This window comes from Python bivittatus, unplaced genomic scaffold (genome assembly GCF_059951505.1).
Source record: "Python bivittatus isolate LINGU-HERP-01145 unplaced genomic scaffold, Pbiv_v1 ctg000580_np1212, whole genome shotgun sequence".
Classification (NCBI taxonomy): Eukaryota; Metazoa; Chordata; class Lepidosauria; order Squamata; family Pythonidae; genus Python; species Python bivittatus.
The window spans coordinates 22,207,603-22,228,586 of record NW_028277087.1 but is presented as its reverse complement, the minus strand read 5'-3'; the positions used below and the strand labels follow the sequence as shown (position 1 = coordinate 22,228,586).

Here is a 20,984-nt window from a genome sequence, read left to right as displayed (position 1 = left end):
TGCGACCTTTTTTATGACGGTTTTTAAGCGAATCACCGCAGTTGTTATGCGAATCACATGTTCATTAAGCAAATTCTGGCAACAAACATCCATTGGGGAAGCTGGATTTGCTTAACGACCATGTGACTCACTTAATGACTATGTGATTCACTTAACTACCATGGTGATTCACTTAACAACTGTTGTAAAAATAGTCCTAAAATCAGGTCCAGTCACATGGTGACTCGCTTAACGACCGCACTGCTTAATGACCAAATTTCTGATCCCAAATTATGGTAGTTAAGCGAGGACTACCTGCACTGAGTCCAACAATGGTTTCTTAAGGAGGTGCACCACCACCTCTTTCAAGGCAGGAGGGAAAATCCTCTCACTCAAGGATGAATTTACCACTGTCTGGACCCAACCACACATCATCCCCTAGGCACAGTTAATCAGCCAGGAGGAACACAGATCTAGCCAGTAGGTGGCTGCACTCATAGCTCCAAGGACCCTGTCCACTTCCCTGAGATATACAGGTTTAAACTCCTCCCAGATAACAGAGCAAGACTAGCCTCTGCCTCAGTCACTTCACTTAAATTTGCCCAGTCAGTCCAACCTGGAGTGGATTTGAGCAATTTTATCCATCAGATGCTTCACATAATCCTTACAGCAGTCCTTAAGTTGATCAGGCTCCTCCCTTCCTAAAGGGTGAGGGTCAACCTAAATAGGGGCTACTAGATGGCACTCTGTGGAAAAGAAAAATAGACTGTAAGAGAAGAAAAATAGTTAAATTTTACTACTGTTTTCACCACAATGTAGTCCTTAATCTAGGCTCGTGCACATGTCCAGTCAGACTTGCTCCCAGTCTTTCTCCACTGGTACTCTAGGTCTCTTTTCTGCCACTTCTTTTCCTGGAGACCGTGGGATCAGCAGACAGAAACAGACCATTCAGGAGCAATCCAAAGCTTTTGTCACCATGTGACCACTGAAGTGAGTTGGGCCCTTGACCACCTGAGTCAAGTTCATGCTCATCATGGTATCCATGAACTCCCAAGCTGCCTCAGAGTTTACAATGAGTGAAAGCAGGTTGAGGTCTCCCAACACCATAAACCTGGAAACTTTGATCACCAGCCCAGACACAGCCTCAAGTAGGGAAGCCACTGTGCAGCAGGGAGGCCAGTACAACAGAGCAATCCCAACTAATCTCTTGGGCCCAACTTCACACATGGACTCATATTAAATTTTCTGAGGACAAGCACTTCTACAATCTGTTAAGAGTCTCTCACATGACAATAGCCATTCCACCCTCAATTCCATAGCCCTAGGATCATGCTTGTTGATAAACCCAGAACATCCCCCTCTTGGTAATGCATGTCACGTCTGCCCTCTCATTCACAATAAAATCATGAATGAGGTAAGCCTTATTGCAGGGAGATCTGGTGTTTAACAGCAGCACCTGAAAACAAGGCGTCTAAGGATCTGATGACCTGGCATTCAAGAGGAGCGTAAGGAGCTGAAAAGCTGAATCGTGTGATATATCAAATCAGTCTTCTCCGAGAATGGCTCCTATCAGCTCCAACAAGTCTGCCCCGGACCACCCACACCCAGGCTCTAGGCCTTTATAATAATCAGTATCACAAAGCCCCCACACACTAGCACCATGGACTTCACAGGAGATCCTGGAAGCTGTTTCTGCACAACATTCAACAGCTTCCCCAAGACCCTGATCTACCCATTCAAGTTTTTTAATCAAAAAAATAAAGCAAGTCTAACAAGACATGTTCTTAACATATTCATGCTAACTTTGGGTATCACTGAATTGTTTTCAAGGTGTTTACAGAACAATTGCTTTATTATCCGATCAGATCCTTTTTTCCCCTTTCTGAAGAAAAGGACGTTTATCTCTTCCAGACATCTGGTACTTCACTCATTCTCTTAGGATTTTTCAAAGATATGAATAGAGCTTCAGCCAGACCTTCAGAGGATTCCTTTGGTATCCTAGGATGCAATTCATCTATCCCTGGAGATTTAAACTCATTCAGAGTAAATAGATATTTGACTATATTTCTCTCAGACTCAAGCTGGAACTATGCTCCTTGAACCTGTTTTTCACAAACACCTGGTGGAAGAGATATCCTTTTAGGGAAGACCAAATCAAAATGGGAGCTGAGTAATTCTGCCTTTGTGATCTGTTATCCTTTATGCCCTCTTCTTTCAACAGCTGAATTTTTTTCTCTTTTATTTCTGAATATGTTTGAAAAAACTTTTTTTTTACCAACCTCAGATCATTTTGAGCTTTAATTTTCTTGATACTATCTCTACAAATCTGAGTTAGTAATACATATTCCTTCTATTCCTCTTTCTGTCTCCTATTTGTGTTCTTTTTTATTTTTTTAACATTCACTAAAAATTTTGTGCAATCACATTGGCTTCTTCTGCAGTCTTCCATTTTTCTTCCTTGTTGGACTTGTCTGCAGTTTTGCTTTTAGTCTCTCCATTTTAAGGAAGTTTGCCCTTTTTCCCATTAACTTCTCCTGCCATGTAATCCATTTTCTTCAATTTCAAGGTACATGTATGACTTCATCTCCTTTTAATTTCCCTTAAAATCAAGAATGCAGCATTACACAATCACTTTTACCCAAAGTTGATTCCCCAACTAATTCCAGTCTGTCTATTGTATCTTCCCTGTTGGTTACGATCATGTCAGAAAAGGCTGATCTCCTTGTGCCTTACTGAAAAAGAAGAGCTGTTCTTTTTGAATATTCCAGACAGTTCATGCTTCACTGACTCTGCCTTCCAACAGATGTAGGGATAATTAACATTCCCTCATTACTACTATAAGAAAGAATTGCAATTTGCTTTTGAAAAGTACTATCTATAACTTTTTCTAAGTTCAATAGCTGGTAGCAGATACCAACAACAATACTGCTTTGAGGTGGATATTTTTAACATATAACTCCATTGTATTACTTATGTTCCCCCTGAACAAGATGTATTCTTCAATTGCTATATGGTCATGGAATCAGCTTACTATTTTTCAGCTATATTCATTAAATCATATTTGCTTTCCTGTAATAAGAGTTCAGTCATCTAATTTCCCATACTGTGGTTAGAAAAAAAAAAGATTATAGAAAAAATGAAAGTCATGCTGTAACCATACAGCAAGACGTAAATTTTTACTTATGCGCATAACTGCTGTAAAGAAAATTGGAAGCTACTTCTTTATATTTTCTTTCTTTTTTTCTGCCCTTTTGGCTTTGTCTTTTTTTCCTTCCTTTTTTTCTTTCTTTTCTTTATTCTAAATATTAGTTTATGTTAGTTTTCATCTTCCTTTATTAAAATCTTAATAGAGTTATATGGAAAACAAATAATTTCCCATACTATGAACATTAAGATATAGATAACAAAAATCATGAACTTTATGAATCAATGTTCTTAATTTTTTACTGAATATTTTAAAGGGCTCCAGTATACTTACTCTCCCTCTCCCGCCTCCTATTCAGTTTGTGAGAAAAATCTACCCAGAAGATAGGGTGGGCTATTTTTCCAGCTGTGGCTAAAATTTTTGACAAATCCTCATTTTAAGAATTCTTGAAATTATTTTGGAATTCAGCTTTGGGCTTGTAATTAGTTTCACTGAGCTAATTATTGGCTTCACAAATACCATAAATTAAACAAAAATTTTAAGAAACTGTTTCTTAAACAAAGACATTTCAAACAAATTATATTAAAGTATATTAAAATAAGGCTTTCTAATTAGCATAAATCTGCATACTTACTTGTCTCCTACCTGCATGTAAATATATTTTGATAACATGTACTAATATATAAATATATTATTTCTCCACTACAAAGACTGGCAGCCTGGTATCCAAATCTGCAGTTTGTTACTTTCAGCTTATTTGCAGAAAAGGCATATGATTGAGAGGGGTCATGGTAGATAAAAGAAAAAGTAATATATGGTTTATAATACATTGTGTAGTTATATATTAGCTGTTAATATGGTTCCATGTTGAATACAGTTTTTAAAGAAAGTTCAGAAAAGTTGAAAACTTTTGACAAGATTTAGCAGTACAGGTAGTCCTTATTTAGTGACCACAATTGGGACCAGCAACTTGGTCATTAAGTGAAGCAGTTGCTAAGTGAAACAGCAATTGTGCTTATGATCTTACTTCAGCTTTCCTTTGCTTTATAGACCTGCAAAGGTCATAAATACGAGGATTGGTGCAAAGTTACCTTTTCATCACTATCGTAACTCAAATGGTCACTAAACAAGGCAGTCGCTAAACAAGGACCTCTAATCCAAAAGAACTAATACCTTAAGAGATAAATCAGACATTATCAAGATAAGAAAGACCTTACAAATTATCCATTTAATAAGGATTTCTTATAATACATCATAAACAAAAACCTTAAGGATATTTCACTCTCTCCCCACAAACCCAATGTACTGTCAAATGAAGTTACTTTTAGAATGAAGCAGTATAATCATATATATGTCTACTGAGAAATAAGTTTTTCAGAGTACAGTTGGACTAAACCTCATCCACTGTAAAAAATTAAATATGCTAAAAGTATTGCAATTTCAGAGTACTAAATTGGTGAGAGGATGCCAGTTATTTAAAGACAACTGAGAAGAGGAGGTAAAGAATAATTTTCACCACTAAGTTGTACACAGAATATACAAAATGGTCATTTCAAACATGTGCAACACATTTGGACCATGGCCCTCTTGGGCAGTTAAGGCCTCCTGGGAGATTGCATGTGGTTGGGTTTAAGTAGAGATTAATATCTCATTGAGGGAGGGGATGGTGCCTTGGACCTGACTTGTGATAAGACAACTTTTGTCCAGTCTCCAACCTCTCCTTTTTAGGGAATGTTGTTGAGACGGTAGTAGGCACTCAGTTTAGGGGGCTCTTGATGAAGCAGATTATCTGGACCCTTTTCAGGCAGGGTTCAGGCTGGGCTACAGCACTGGTTGTCCCTGTGGAGGACTCAGGATTGGGGGGCAGAGGGTACATTTCTCCTGGCCCTCTTGCAACTCTCAGTGGCATTTGATACCATTGACCATGGTATTCTTCTGGACCAGCTCCCAGGGTTGGCAGTGGGGGGCACAGTTTTGCACTGGTTCTCCTCCTTCCTCTATGGCTGGTTCCAGACAGTGTTGAGGGAAGGGATCAAGCCCTAGACCCTTGCACTGTGGGGTGCTTCAGGGCTCAGCTCTCACCTCTCCTCTTTAACATCTACATGAGATCACTGGCAGAGGTCATCCAGTTATACTTCTCCACCCTTGGCTGGTCAAGCAATGGTGTTGGCTCAGTGCCTGGAGGCTGTATGTATCTGGATGGGGAAGAACTGGCTCTGACTTTCTCCTAGCAAGGAAGGGTGGCTTTGGGTTTTTGGTACCCCTGGATCTGGTAAGGTGTTATCTCTCAGTCTTGCCAGTTGTAACAGTATGTGGGAATGATCTTGGGAGACAGGGCAAAGAGACACAGCCAGGGAAACGGTCAGATAAAAGGCAGCTGAGCCCACAACAGGAATACGGGTGGGGCAAAAGGCTCAGAAGAGACCTTCCTAATTACTTAGGCTATAAAGGAGACGGGGAGAGATGTACTTTCAGACTTGCAATATTCTGTTAATGTAGCTTTACGATAAAGTAGAATTAGCTCATCTGGTCATGTTTACTGTCTACTCTACCTCGTAAGACTGATACTAGGGCAGCACTCCCATGGACAGAGCTGGTGTGCAATATAGGGGTCCTCCTGGACTCGGGGCACCTGCTTGAGGAGCAGGTGACAGCTATAGCTAGGGGGGCCTTCACAGAGATTTGCCAAATGCACCCATTCCTGGACCATGACGCCTTGCTCAGAGTTACTCATGCCCTGATCACTTCCTGGTTGGATTACTGCAATGTGCTCTACATGGGGCTGCCCTTGAAGACCATCCAAAAATTACAACTGGTCCAAAATGCAGCAGCCCAGCAGTCCTGGGTGCTCCACAGTTTGCTCATATCACACTGCTGCTGTGTGAGCTGCACTGGCTTCCAGTTTCTTCTGGGTGCAATTCAAGGTGCTGGTTGAAAGTCCTTTAAAGTCCTGAATAGCACAGGGCCAGGCTACTTGCAGGATCACCTCTTCCTGAAGATATCTGCCCATTCCACTAGGACAGTTATGGTGGGCACACTCTAGGTCCCTTTCCTTAAATGGGATCTGGCAGGCCTCTACACTCCTAGCCTTTTGGAAGGTCTTAAAGAGCTGGCTCTTCCCACAAGCATTAAAGTGAAATGCTGATGTGTGGGGAAGTGTTTCCTTTGGCGCACCAGGAGTTTTTGTTATGGTTTTATGTTTTATCATTGTTCTGTCAGCTGCCCAAGGTTATAGTGCATATAGGCAGCCATATACGTAAGTCTTTTAAATAAATATATACATTTATTGTTATTGCAATGGCAATGTATTTGTCTATGCATTACCCTGCATGTTTCAGCTAAATCATTCTCATGCAGTGTACAGTAGAAGTTCATCAAACCATCATAATATATGTGGAAAAATCATCTCTAACCTGGAACATTCCAGATGCTAGATTCTGGGAAGTTCAGTCCTAATGTACCTGAAGAGCCCCAAGTTGGGAAATAGTTATTTAAGAAAGAACACAAAGTCCAGATGCATCCCTCTTATATAGTTTTGCCAAAATTCTTCTTTCAAGCCAACTTCTGAAGTTTCTGCTAAAATAATTTCCCTCCCACTTTATATAACTGTGCCCCTGCTTTTGCCAGTACTTTTAAATCCTTCTTTTAAAAACAAAAAATATTAATCTGAACAGAGTATAAAGCCCACAGCGTTGGCAGCATAATTATTAGCATCACAATTATACTAACTGTTGATCTGTTATTTGTAGAAGGGAATGATAGACACCAAATACTTTATTCTAATTGCACTAAACGATTATCCCTGATTTACAATCTCTGTGATTTTCCTAACCAGCATTGCAAAATGGGAGAAAAAGACAACTAAGGTTTCTTGAATAAAGCTGCTATTACAATCTCTTTGCTTTCAGTTTTTGGCACGGGTTAATGTTTTAACAGAATATTTAAACAAAAGCAGATATAATTACCTGAAGGAGGTCACTGAGATCAAGCAGCATGTCTATGGCTGAGGTTAAGGAACTTAAGAGCACACTCAGTCCTGCTCCACTGTATTTGACTGGCAACAAGGAAAAGACAAAATCATTTTATTTTGAAAGCACACAAACAGGACATCTTAATATTCCAGTTCTTAGCAAGGAGATGATGAGGATTTAAAAGGGGGAAGGGAGGATGCACATAAACATTTAAGTTGTATTTTGTTCTTGGTTTTGTAAGAGAAAGTTTGCTTAAGGTTTAAATGGATATCTCAGCCAACAATGCACATGGATTTCAAAACAGAACTATATGTTAAGAGGCACAAAACTGCTGCCAAAGTTTAGGAATCTCTGTGCTTAACTTAGCAACTGTCATAAGGAATGGGGAATACATCTTAATAAAATCCAGAATCCCAATCCTTCACTTCTCCAAGCTTTAACCAAATCATGATGTCCTTCAAAGCCTTCTATAAATATAGTTATGGGGTGTCAAAAAACAGGATCAGGCTTGTTCCATGAACCCATCCTCCAATTCAGACTCTGCTCTCCCTAGCTTCTAGTAAATTGTGCATGTTGTGCTAGTTCATCACATTCTGTATTTCCTAGTAAATATTGCCGAAAGAGCAATGGGAAGCATGTCCAATTATACATTGGACATGCCAATTTTCCACTGTATCTCTATTTCAATTATCATTGGGGAGCTTTGCCCTTTCCTCCACTGCCCTCCTTTGTTCGCTTTCAGTCCATTTTTTCACTCAAAATCATTTCAGAAGCAGACTGATACATTTCTGCAGGGGGTACTAAGCTTATTTTCCTTTTAATCAAGAATATCTCACACACACACACACATACACACACACTGAATTGAAAGAAAATCATTTTCACAACTATATGTATTTTAAAAGTAACCCACTTGGAAGGAAAAATGAAGAATGCTTCCCATTTTAATTCAGAAAAATGTATCGTAAGAATTGCAGAAACAAGAGTTAAAGCACTTCAGCCACATTTCTTTAAAGAGATTTAAGAAAAACAGCATTCTTTCTTTGAATTACATCCATCTTTATGCTATTTCACAAGACCACTGGAATACTGCATCATTCAACAGTATGTATGGCACTAATTCTTACAAGTCTCTCACTGATCATTCTATCTAGGACAAAGAGTTTCTATTAGCTAAGTCCAGGGAAATTACAGACCAAAATTACAGCCCCTTCTGTGTGGGGTGCTGCAGGGTTCTCCTTTTTCTCCCTTTTCAACATCTACATGAAACCACTGGGTGAGGTCATCTGCCAGTTTGGGGTTTCGTATCATAAGTACCATCACCAGTGAGGCTGGCAAGGTTCTATTCCAGTGACTGCAGGCTATGAGGGTTTGGACAACTGAATTTGGTGTGCCAGTTGTGCCCTTTCTTAGGGCCCTTCAGACAATCACTCATGCCCTAGTCACCTCATGGCTCAACTACTGCAACATGCTCTACATGGGGCTGCCCTTGAAGACCACCTGGAAGGTTCAATTGGTCCTGAATGTGGCAGCGCAAGCAGTAATGGGCATGCTTCGGTATGCCCATTGTAGCATCCCTGTTGCACGAGTTGCATTGGTTGCCGGTTTGCTTCTGGGTGCAATTCAAGGTGCTGGCTGTTACCTATAAAACCGTACTGCTTGTCTCCCATAACATCTGCCTGGCCAATATGATCCTGCAGGGTTGGCACACTCTGGGTTCTTTCAATTAAACAATGTCATCTATTGGGAACCCAGAAGCGTGCCTTCTCTCTAGCAGCGCCTGCCTTCTGGAACGAGGTTCCCCCCAAGATGCAGATGGTCCCCACTCTGCTGTTGTTTAGAAGATCTGTGAAGACCTGGCTTAATCTCTCTTGCTTTGTTATCTTTTATGTTTTTACTTATTTTATTGTAATTTCTTTGATCGTTGTGAGCCTCCCAGAGGGTGGCATACAAATTTAATATATTGTTGTTGTTGTTATTAAAATGGTTAATTGGTTTTACAGCAGCATGTGATTTTTACAGAATTTTATCTTTAAAATATAAATGAATTTTCCCCAAGAAAAATGCAATAAGAAATAATTTATGTATTCTATTTTTATGCTATCCTTCTTCCAAGGAGATCTGAGCAAACTATGTAATTCTTTCCCTTCCCATTTTTGTCTTCTAAACAATTCTGTGGACTTCATCCAAGTTGGATGTAGATTTGTGGAGACCCTAAGCAGTGTTCTCTTTTTTTGATCACATCCTCTGTCAATGCGCTGTGAGTATGGTGGCAGCATTCCAAGCAGGGCTGAGCAATTGAATCTAATTGCTTTTCTATTTTTTCACAAAAATTATATTTGTGAAAGATTAAGAGTGGCTGGATCCATCAGTCTATTATCATATAACAAGGGAGAGTGAAACCGGGTATGGTTCAGCACTGTTTTATGGTAGAACCTTAATACAGTATATGCCAAATGATTCTTGAATGCAGGTAGTCCACAGGTTAAGAACACCTGGGCTGCAGATGACCCATAGTTAAGAACGGAGCCTATTGTAGCAAAATTCAAGTTAAATACACAATGGTTTGAGTTCATTACACAATACTACTTATACAGTATTATACAATAATACTGTTCCAGCTTACATACAAATTCGAGTTTAGGACAGACCTTGAGAACAGAACTCGTTCTTAAACTGAGAACTATCTGTAACATATTAAACGTTTTATTTATGCAAATATTTTTGAATATGGAATTTATTTTTGGTGTCAAGTTGTATCAACAGTGGAAAACTCCAGGGCTTTGAAATATTTAAAATATTGTGGATAAGCATAAGGAGGTGGCAGTCGCGGCTAGGGGGCCCTTTGCACAGCTTTATGTCATGCACTAGTTGCACCCTTTCCTGGACCATGAGGGTCTATTCATAGTTACTCATGCCCTGGTGACCTCCAGAGTGGATTACTGTAAGCGCTCTACATGGGGCTGCCCTTGAAGAGCACCCAGAAGCTTCAGCTGGTGCAGAGTACAGCTGTGTAGACAGTTATGTGTGCCCCTAGGATGGCACACATTACACCTCTGTTCCATGAGCTGCACTGGCTGTTAGTCTGCTTCCAGATGCAATTCAAGGTGCTGGTTTTGAGCCCTACATGGCATGGGGCCAGGTTATCTGAGGGACTGCCTCTTCCCAATTACATCTGCTCGTCCCATCAGGTCCAACAGAAGGGGTATGTTGCGAATCCCATCCACTTAACAAGTTCCATCTGACACGACCCAGAAGACAGACCTTTTCAGCGGTGGCTCCTGCCCTCTGGAACATCATTCCCCCTGAGGTGAGGTTAGCCCCAACCCTGCTAGCCTTCCAGAAAGCTTGAAAACCCTTAAAACAGGGTTTTTCCAACAACCTTGGGCATTCCATGGGGAGCCCGTGAGACAGTTGTATTGTACCTAGATGGTTGTTATTCTCCTGCAATCTTGCTTTTCATTTATATTTAATTTATTTTAATTAATGGTCGTTATACTGTTTTAATTGTTGCTGGTTATATACCACCCAGAGTCATGTTCAGTGAGATGGGCAGCCATATAAATTTGCTAAACAAATAAATAAATAAATAAATCATATGTGCATTCAGCTGGATAAGAAACATACTGAATATTAGTTGACATAAATTGCCAACGTTCTTTTTATCTTATTAGCTAGAAATGAAGTATCCCCTGACCATTTTAACTAGCAAATCCTTAATGAAATCAATAATACTTACATTAATTTATATAGTAAATCTTAATTTTCCTAACACTGCAGATGGAGAAACTGAGGCTGATAGTGATTTATTTACTGCCATAGCAGAAATGAGATTTTAAAAAAACCTTCATAATTCACTGTTCAGTTCTCAACAAAAATACACTACACTATAAAAATATGACATATTTGCAGCTTCTGTGCAAACATGTGTGGTATGCAGGCTTCTAAAAAGTATGCATATATTGTGGTAGAGTAAAATGCAAAGACCTACTGGTATTGCAAATCAGTCATACCTCGCTTAACAACTTGTAAAAAAAAAACAAAATTACAGAGGCTGAATTGATTCTTTGGGTTCTTCTTACATAAGCTACATAAGATTGGATAGCCTGTACAAGCACATCCAACTTCAGACAAGTCTTTTACATAGACACACCCTTAGACAACTACTTTACCAGTAAAACAAGAGGGTGTGGTTTTATTACTGTTTCAGACTACTCAGAAAGAGCTTCCAATCAGTTCTTACTAGCTCTTCAAAGAAAAGCTATAAAAAGAAGAATCTGCAAATATAAAAGCCAGTTTCCAAATATTATACAACCATAAAACAAGGATGAAGCTATGCAAACAGCAGGAATGGATTTATGAGTCCAATTTTTAATTCTGAAGTCATAGAGAAGGTTTGATCTCTATGGCCTTTGAATGTGTCACTCTCTTGCTTCCTTATAAATTAGCCATTCACTCACATGCAGCAAACCAAAGCACTTTACAGGTAGTCCCCAGATTAAGAATACCTGGTTAACAGGCGACCCATAGTTAAGAAGGGAGCCTACTGTAGCAAAATTCAAATTAAATACACAATGATTCGAGTTAATTATACAATACTACTTATACAGTATTATACAATAATACCGTTCCAGCTTACATACAAATTTGACTTAAGGATAGACCTTGGGAACAGAACTTGTTCTTAAACTGGAGACTACCTGTACTTTAGAGCTTAATTGCTTTTCCTTGGAACCAGAGTTCAATAAGTAAATATGGGTAGCCCTCATTTAGCAACCACAACTGGGACTGGCAACTCAGTCATTAAGTGAAGCAGTTGCTAAGTGAAACCACAACTGTGCTTATGATCTTACTTCAGGTTTCTTTTGCTTTACAGACCCACAAAAGTTGTAAATGCAAGGATTGGTCATAAAGTTACTTTTTCATCACCATAACTGCAGCCACTAAACAAGGCAGTTGCTAAACAAGGACTACCTGTAGTTTACTCATGCAACACTCACTATAAAGAAAGTCAGAGGGCAATTTTCATTAATTTGCATATCTCCTAAATCTCCTAAAAACTTCCAGAACAGAGTAGAAATGGTAAAGGAGGCTGCAGAAAAAAGAACATAGATAATTCCCTTGCATCCTCCACAAATCTAATTCATTGATAAGCATGTGGGTCCTAATGAATGAGAATTCATCAGAAAAGTTTTATGCTCCATCCTAGGTGCTTTAGTAATATAGAGGCAACTTCAGTCCTAGTACTGGGACTTTTGCTAAAAGAAAGCCAATACAAGAAATAGTTAAGAACTGCCCACAGATCAAATCTATTTTAAATCTCCCCTCAACTACAAAGTTTGTTGAGTTTTCCCCAACCACTGGAAATGATGGGGGAAACTAGATCTGGAAAGATAAAAATAATCTATCCTACTAAAGAGCAAAGCGTACAATACCCTGGGTTCAGTTGAGTGTGGATGAAATAAAAATCCATTAATATTTATATAGCATTCAAAGCATCTCATATATACTTTCTTAATAATTTATATAATTACCCCATGCCAGACTTCCCTAGCCTAGAGTCCAGCAGATGTGGAGACCAACATATCCAATAGCTTGGGTAATCAAACTTTCAAAACGCTTGGATGGGGTTTTGTCATAGCCAGCAAAGACTGCCTAGCACACATGCAAACCCCAAGAATAAATAATGGTTTAGCACAGTACTGTTTGGTTAAATACAGAGCACAAAAGGATTATTATTATTATTATTATTATTATTATTACATTATTATATCACTTTATTATTTCAATTTATGCCTGTCATACCACACTTAAGACAGCCAACTGTTCAAATATAAACCTTTAGAAACCTACAAAAATGGCTACAATTATTATTATTACAACTCAAAAGGCCTGAATAAAGGGGAAAAGCTTAACTCCATTCCTGAGATCCGAAACAGCGGAGGCGAAATGCATCTCCCAAGGGAGTGGATTCCACAGCTTGAAGGCAAGGCAAAATCTTATCAGTCAGCAACCTTCTTTGAAGGAGATTCAGAGAGCCATGAATAAATAAGAATAGGAAAAGTTCAGACCGCAAACGCTCAGCCCACTTCTAGTAATATCTGGTAATGTTTAGATGCCAAACTACACAACAAAGGGGAAATGTGTCATTTTCTATTGCTGGGCTGGCCTGGGTGAGAGCAATTATCAGTAGGAAGCAGTTGTAAAAACACTCTTTTGTTTGCAAGCTTTTTTAGAGTTGGGGAGGGAGAGAGAATGAGAATGAGAAGTTGGAGGATTATGAATCACAGAAATAGTGACTTCATTCCCAACAGCTTGCTGGAAAAGAAAAGGTCACAAGCCTGGAGCGAGGCATATTTAAGGTCTTTCCTGAGGCTGGAATGCAAAACACAAACCAACATTTGTCCCCCTTGATAGGATCCAGTTCAATATTATCCATGCAAGCACTGAGACCCCCATATACAGTCAAGCCCCTTTTGTTTACAAGATTATTCCTTTGGGCAAAGCTATTTGGCAACTATTTATAGACAGATATTTCATATCCATCAAAAAGGAGCTATATAAAGAACAAAAAACACTAAATACAGCAAAGTTCAAATCTAGTTATAAATGTTCAGTTGGCTACAAAAGCAATGAAATGGTTCTCAACTAATTCAGGCTACTGTATCCAACTGCATCCAAATTAAAGCATGCAAGGTTTCAATATGTCAAAATACAAGTCCTGGGAATTGAGAGAAGGGAAAGTTAAGAAACCAACAGCAAAGTTTTTAAGCTCTTTCCAGGCCCAAATCTAACTTAACCAAACACTTCTAAAGAAGAGCAGAGTGATTGAAATAGTGTTGGATATTCTGAAAATTAGCTTGATGTGATCAAGAAAAATTAATTTCTAGATATAAAAAGATCGCCAGCCAACCCCAGAATCAAATGTAGTATGATTTTAATAAGTCAAATGGATCAGAAAAAGTGAATGGGAAAAGATTAATGCTTCATATTGGCTGAATCATTCAAAGCTAGATAACATTTAAGCACTAAAGAGCACACACCACTACAAGTGTTCTGGTACAGTAGAACATTTAACCTTTATTCTGAGGGTGGACGATTCACTGTCCATGGGCCACATGTAGCTTTCCAGCACCCATTTTGCAGCCTCAGGTCAAACCTAGATTCCACTCCAAAATCAAACACTAAAATGGCCTATTTATCATGAAATTATTTTTATCCTTTTTTTTAAACTTTTACAACCCTAGCAGCCACTTGTGAACCCAGTAACATTGCTGTGTCCTTATATTTGTCTTCTATAGCTTTCAGACACCAAAATAATAATTTTTAAAAATGGAACCCTTCTGGCTGAGTAAACTGTTCACTCCTGCTTTATTTCATAATGAGTAAATTCATGGGAGAGAAGAAGGTACTTTCCTCACTTAGCAACTGCAAAGAGACAGAATTATTATTATGATGATGATGATTATAAAATAATAATACAACCAACAATAATAATAATTGACAAAATCACCATCAGTCTATTGCAAAAGGTAGCTTTTCTTGGAACAGCTTACATCCTGCAACAATACCTTTAATGTTATTAAATGACAACATCTGCCTATCACAGGTCCTTGGAAAGGACTCAATAGCCAAATCCAATCTAAACATCTGGCTGACTGTGCGACCAAGCATATTAATAATACTTGCATGCTGCCCGAGTCTCAACTACTCTGGGTAGCTCACAACAATCAAAGAAAATTACAATAAAATTAATAAAAGACAAAAGGTAAAGGTAAAAGATGGCAAGTGCAATGAAGTCAGGGTCTCACTATCTTTTGCCAAAAGCTTGGGTCAAAATTATGATAACAATTCTATCATTTATAAAGCAATAGCACCTGCAAGTGTTCAAAAAGTTTGATGTCTATTATCTTTCTGAAATCCTTGCAAAATCTTGGCAGGCAAGTGGCACTGTCTGGACTTCGAACCTAAATAAGCCTGGGTTGGATGACTGATCAGCTGAGAACAAAAGGGAACACCAGGACCGTGGGTTCTACTGGGAAGTTGAAAAACAATCCAGAAGAAGGCAGCAGCAAACCACTTCCATCTTGCTGCCACAAAAATGGCATGAATGAGTCCATGAAGTCATCACAAATCAAGCTTGACTGCATGGCATCTTTACTTCAACTTATAATTACATGTACACAGTTATTTGTTTCCTCAATGAGGAATTTTCTGATAGCTGTGAGATTTTACAAGACAAATAGATGAATAGTTCTGTGCTTTTACAGTCTGTACATATACAATATCCTTGGGGACGGGGGGGAGGGGGGAACCCTGCTCTACAGGCAGCAATCCTAAGCATATTTTGCTGGAAGTGTCACTGAATACAGTGAAATGTTAACAATGATAGATTTGGACTATCGTATATGCTATCATCTTTTTTGTGGATCATAAAAAACATATTCCATGCAATGAAGAAAGACATTATAAATTGGTCGTTATAATCAGAATGTATTAAATAGTATGTAGATATGAACTTTAATCAAAAATATCTCTAAAAATATAGCCCAACATATATACACAACTGATTTTTCCAAGTTTATTTTTTTCTCACATATTATTGGGCACCTCTCCCTCCTTCCCTCCCTCCCTCCCCTCTCTCTCTCTCACACACACACACACACACGCACACAGCCATACAAGATATTCTACCAAATAAATTGCATTTGGAGTGTAGTACAGTTTTATGTTTTCACAATAATTTAAGGAAAGTATTATTGCAATGAAAATTGTCAAACAATCATTATCTGGGGTTTTCTGGGGGCACAGAAAGAATAAATTGGATTGATAGAAAAGGACCACAAATTTCACAAGGACAGGAAAATGAGAAGAATAAAAGAAATAAGTATGGGAGACTAAAGAAAAAAAGATTTTTTAAGAATGGGAAGTCAGGTGGGAGACAGGAGAGCTAGTACTAAATAATACCTCGAGTGAGAATCACCCACTCACTGCTAAATTTACTTTATTCTGGGCCCCAGTTAACTGAAAACATGATCTGCAATATGGTTTCTTTGTTTACAACATAAGCCCCACTTTAAGAGCTACAGAATTAAGCTATCAGAAGATAGAGCTTGTTGAATGAAGGCATATGAAGAGTGCTTCAGAGCTCAAGGCAGATTACTGCTCAGCTTCAGGCAGTGTTTCAGGTCTATTATCCTTGAATGGCATACAGACAGACAGATCTCTGCATGCAACATATCCATCTACCACTGTTCATACCCTCTGTAAATATAAATAACTACTTGGCTATCTTAAACAAGAGTCTAATATTCCCAAAATGTTTCAACTACCTTTAGTCAATCTTTTATAAGGGCTTTTATTTAAAAGTGTGTAACCAATAGCAGTAACCCACCTATGTAGTACCAAAAATCAGGAAAGCTGCCTTACAATTATTATATGGTTTGGTTTAGCTTTGTTTTTTCCTGGGTGACCTGAAACTAACGTGTGACAGAATGAAGCCAGATAGAACTTTTTATCTTTTGTCCATGCGCTTCAGTCTCTGCCTCCAAAACTAGTATTAGATTTTCTTGTATCTGAGTACAGGTCATCCTGATCTGGTTCCAAGTACAACTATCAAGCTTCACGCCAGACATAGTGGTAAATCTTAACTCTTCAAACACTTAAACCTTTATCAGGAACTGTCTCTTGGCCAAAGAATCACACACACAACACAGTGAAATTATTTTCTTTATTGCAAACAAGAGTGAAGTGATATATACACAGAGGAGCTACAACACAGGAGTTAAAACCTATATATAGGTCTGTGCTCTGGGGTTTACATTCTAGGACCTTTCCTCCTGCCATTTTAAGTCAACAGATACTTTTCTTGCTGCCCTTGAGGGACATCTGATCTATTTTGACATAACTGTTCTCTCTAGCTTGGAAACTTCTTGTTCCTGACTAATCAATTTGACTCCTTACAACAACTACTTACCACTCTAGCTATCTACATTTGTGTGATTCAACATCCCCTACCTACTGTGGAAAACATATAATTCTAAAGAGGTATTCTGTAACTGAAAAATCCAGTATTTGTGCAAGGAAAGTTACATTAATCTTTTTCACTTTTGTAACTTCTGAGTCTTCACACAACAGATAAAAGAGAGATTCTACCTGTGCATTCACTTTGCACATTACTTCACTATTTTCTGGGCTAAGAGATACATTAATAAGCATCAGAAATCCTGGTACCAACTGAAACTTGTTTTCAAACTCTTGAAAAATGAAATACAGCCAAGATAGAATCCAACAACTTTACAATAGGAGCAGCAAAGTTTGAAAATAATGTACAAAATATAATCCTTACCTACCCAGTTATAAAATATCTACATTAAATATAAAAGATGGGCAGCTACAGCATACCAACCAGAAACTAGAAGGGTACCATGACACCTAGTAAAGATAGAACAATTCTGTAGCAAAGCCATTTCCATTGCTTTCTTCTAGATTTTGCCCTGTTCCAGAAATACATAAGGTAGTAGAAATAACATCAAGTCATCCTATATCCACTTTACATGATCAGACTAAGCCCTCAAGATGTAGTCCAAAACATCTGGAGAGCAACAGGTAGAAGAACGCCAATAAACCTAGAACAACCAAAGTATACTGAACGTTAAGGCCTTTAAAACACCAAGACAGGAGGCAGAGCTAGTGTTTGTAGACTCATAGGACTTCTGAGAGGGGAAGTTTGAGACTGCCAGTCTTTTATTCTATAAACTCAGTTCCACCACTACAATTCTATAGTCCACTAGACAGAGTAGAATGTTTTTTCCGCTCTTTGCTAAAGCTTTTCATAACAAAACATAGTTTAAAAATAACACAAAATTCTAAAATTTTCTCTCTACAAGGTCATTGTAGTTCAGGAGGAAAAAAACAGTTAATCTCCATTAATAACAAAAATTAATTTTCTTTCTTCAAGCCTATTCATGCCCACTGGTCAAAAAAGAATTATGGTACAACCAGCACATGTTTTCAAGTTTTTTAAAAACACGATAAACAAAACAAGGAACATTAAGTACAGCTCTTAACTTTATGTATTCTTAATCCTTATTACAGTCACTGACCAGAATTCTACAAATAAAGAATAATTTTCTATTTCAAATAAAATACGACATCATAAAATTGTATCTGGGTCATTGAGTCATCAGACCATGTCTAGCTTTACAGACGGTATAATAAAATTTAACTTCAAGGAATTGAAGTTCATTCAAGGAAATAGAATTGTATTGGTCTGGCAAAAGTAAATGTACATTAACATAAATCAGAATTGTCTGAGTATTTTTCCACAAAGAGAGTTGTATCTTGCTGGCCTAAAAAAAGGAGCATGACTACTAAGGAACATGTTCCTGGGTAGGGGAGATTTATCCAGTTGGGCTTCCAAATCTCTAACACATTGCTTAAGTGCAGTAAGTGTTTGATCATAGTCTATCATCAGAATGGCCTCTTTTGAGAATCGATAGTATTGCAATTTCCAAATCTTAAAATGTGCTTACTCTTGGGTAAACCTATTGAATGTATGTCCTTTCTTTAGGTGTTGTGACACAGGTCTTATGTGTGCTGCAAAATTAGGAATAAAAACAATTTGCAAAGCCCAGAAAATGCTAGACATTATTCACTTTTCTAAGTGCTTGTCTTGAGAGTACAGACTGAACTTTTCTGGGATCCATTTGTATTCATTTTGTACAGAGCTAGTAATCCAAATAATCCAACAGGGAAGGCCAAACACGTATTTTTCCACCTTAGCAAAAGGTTTGTGCCTGCAGAGTTACTCTAAGACCCTTCTAAAATGAGCTAGTTTCATGCAAAGATGGATCTGAAAAAAATCAGTATGTCATCCAAATGCAGCTCTACAAATTTATCCAAAAAATCAGAAAATATTTCATTCATTAATCTGGAGAGGACCCCACAACAATTAACCAATTTTAACAGCATTACTGTTATTCAAATTTGCCATATCTGGTATCAAAAACAGTTAAATACTCATGTCCCTTTTTCATTCTGATCAAATCATACACACCTCTCAGGTCCAATTGTTTGCATGAATTGCTGGTAATTGTCCAATAACTGATCACTGCCCTCAATGACGGGGATAGCCCATTTGACTGCCGCTTCTTTTAGCAGACTCAGAACAAATGTCACCTAGGAGTTATTTGTAGGAAATTTTGCTGGCGCACCTGCAGTAAAACATTCACACTGAGCCATAAAAGCTAGAAATTGATCCTGGGCTCCTCTAAACTTCTCCAGCAAACTTCCATGAGAGCAAAGAAGTATTGGCTGGGCAGCAGGTTGTTGAACTGCCCCTGGCTAAGGCAAGCCTTGTCCCAACTGCTAAATTAATTGTACCGTCAAATTGTGCAGGTTTGTTATCTGTATATAAACTTCTTATTGATGTTTTAACAGTGCTTCAGCAAGTTGGTCTGTGGACAGTAGGTTACCCTGGTAGGCCAAGTCAGGAAACAGACTCCACAAGGACTATTATAACTCTATATTGTTGCAGGGTACAATTACAGAATATCTTGAAACCCTAACAAAGATTTTCTGTCCCCTCTCTTATACAAAATAGAAACAAGGCAGGGCAATCTTGAACGTCTTCCTCACTCCCTCCTCCCTTTCAGGGTTATACTGGAAGTATGGCTGCTGAATACCTTCTTCAAGGCCATCTCCATAGTCCTCTACACTGTAATAGCTCCATAAGTGGAAGCACCTCTTTAAATGAGTATTAGGAAGCTGTTTATTTATTTTAATGTACATGAGAATGCACATTCATATCTATATCTGAATCTCCCAAAGAAAGCATCCCTAGTTTGAAGACTCAAATTAATTTACTGAAACAGTACTTCAATTTAGGTATCAATTAAATGTAAAATTTCAAAAAAAATTATTTTATATATATATATATATATATACACATACACATACATACATACATACATATACAGTGCATTCGGAAAGTATTCAGACCCCCTTCACTTTTTTCAATTTTGTTATGTTGCAGCCTGATACTACAATCGTTCAAATTCATTTTTTTTCTCATTAATCTACACTCAGTACCCCATAATGACAAAGTGAAAACAGAAGTTTAGAAATGTCTGTAAATTTATTAAAAAGGAAAAACCGAAATATCACATTGGCATAAGTATTCAGACCCTTTGCAACAACACTTGAAATTTAGCTCTAGTGCCTCCCATTTCTCTTGATCGTTGCTGAGCTGTTTCTACATCTTGACTGGAGTCCACCTGTGGTAAATTAAATTGATTGGGCATGATTTGGAAAGGCACACACTTCTCTATAGAAGGCCTCACAGCTGACAATGCATACTATATCAGAGCAAAAGCCATGAGGTCAAAGGAACTGCCTGCAGAGCTCAGTTTGGGGCTGCATTTCTGCAAATGGAGTTGGAGATTTGCTCAGGATCAATGGTGTCCTCAATGCTGAGAAATACAGGCAGATACTTATCCATCATGCCATACCATCAGGGAGGCGTGTGATTGGCCTCAAATTTATTCTGCAGCAGGACAACGACCCCAAACATAAAGCCAATATCATTAAGAACTATCTTCAGCGTAAAGAAGAACAAGGAGTCCTGGAAGTGGTGTTTGGCCCCCACAGAGTCCTAATGTCAACATCATCAAGTCTATCTGGGATTGTATGAAGAGATCGAAGGATTTGAGGCAGTCTCCATCTACAGGAGATCTGTGGTAAGTTCTCCAAGATGTTTGGAACAACCTACCTGCCGAGTTCCTTCAAAAACTGTGTGCAAGTGTACCTAGAAGAACTGATGATCTTTTGAAGGCAAAGGGTGGTCACACCAAATATTGATTTGATTTGGATTTCTCTTCTGTTTGCTC

The 20,984-nt window shown here is 38.3% G+C and overlaps 1 protein-coding gene across 6 annotated transcripts in view; it reads right to left on the bottom strand.

Annotated features, from left to right (window-relative positions):
* The window catches only part of BRF1 (BRF1 general transcription factor IIIB subunit), a 231,271-nt gene that overhangs the window by 157,009 nt on the left and 53,278 nt on the right, over positions 1-20,984 (bottom strand). For 3 of the 6 annotated variants that reach the window (XM_088149756.1, XM_088149755.1, XM_088149757.1), the window contains one exon: positions 7,090-7,178. The exons of 1 other annotated variant lie outside the window; for it this stretch is intronic. In XM_088149756.1, coding sequence (XP_088005882.1) covers positions 7,090-7,178 — 89 coding nt within the window. The remainder of the gene's footprint in view (positions 1-7,089; positions 7,179-20,984) is intronic. 2 more of the 6 variants (XM_088149754.1, XM_088149753.1) reach the window with 1 other exon arrangement.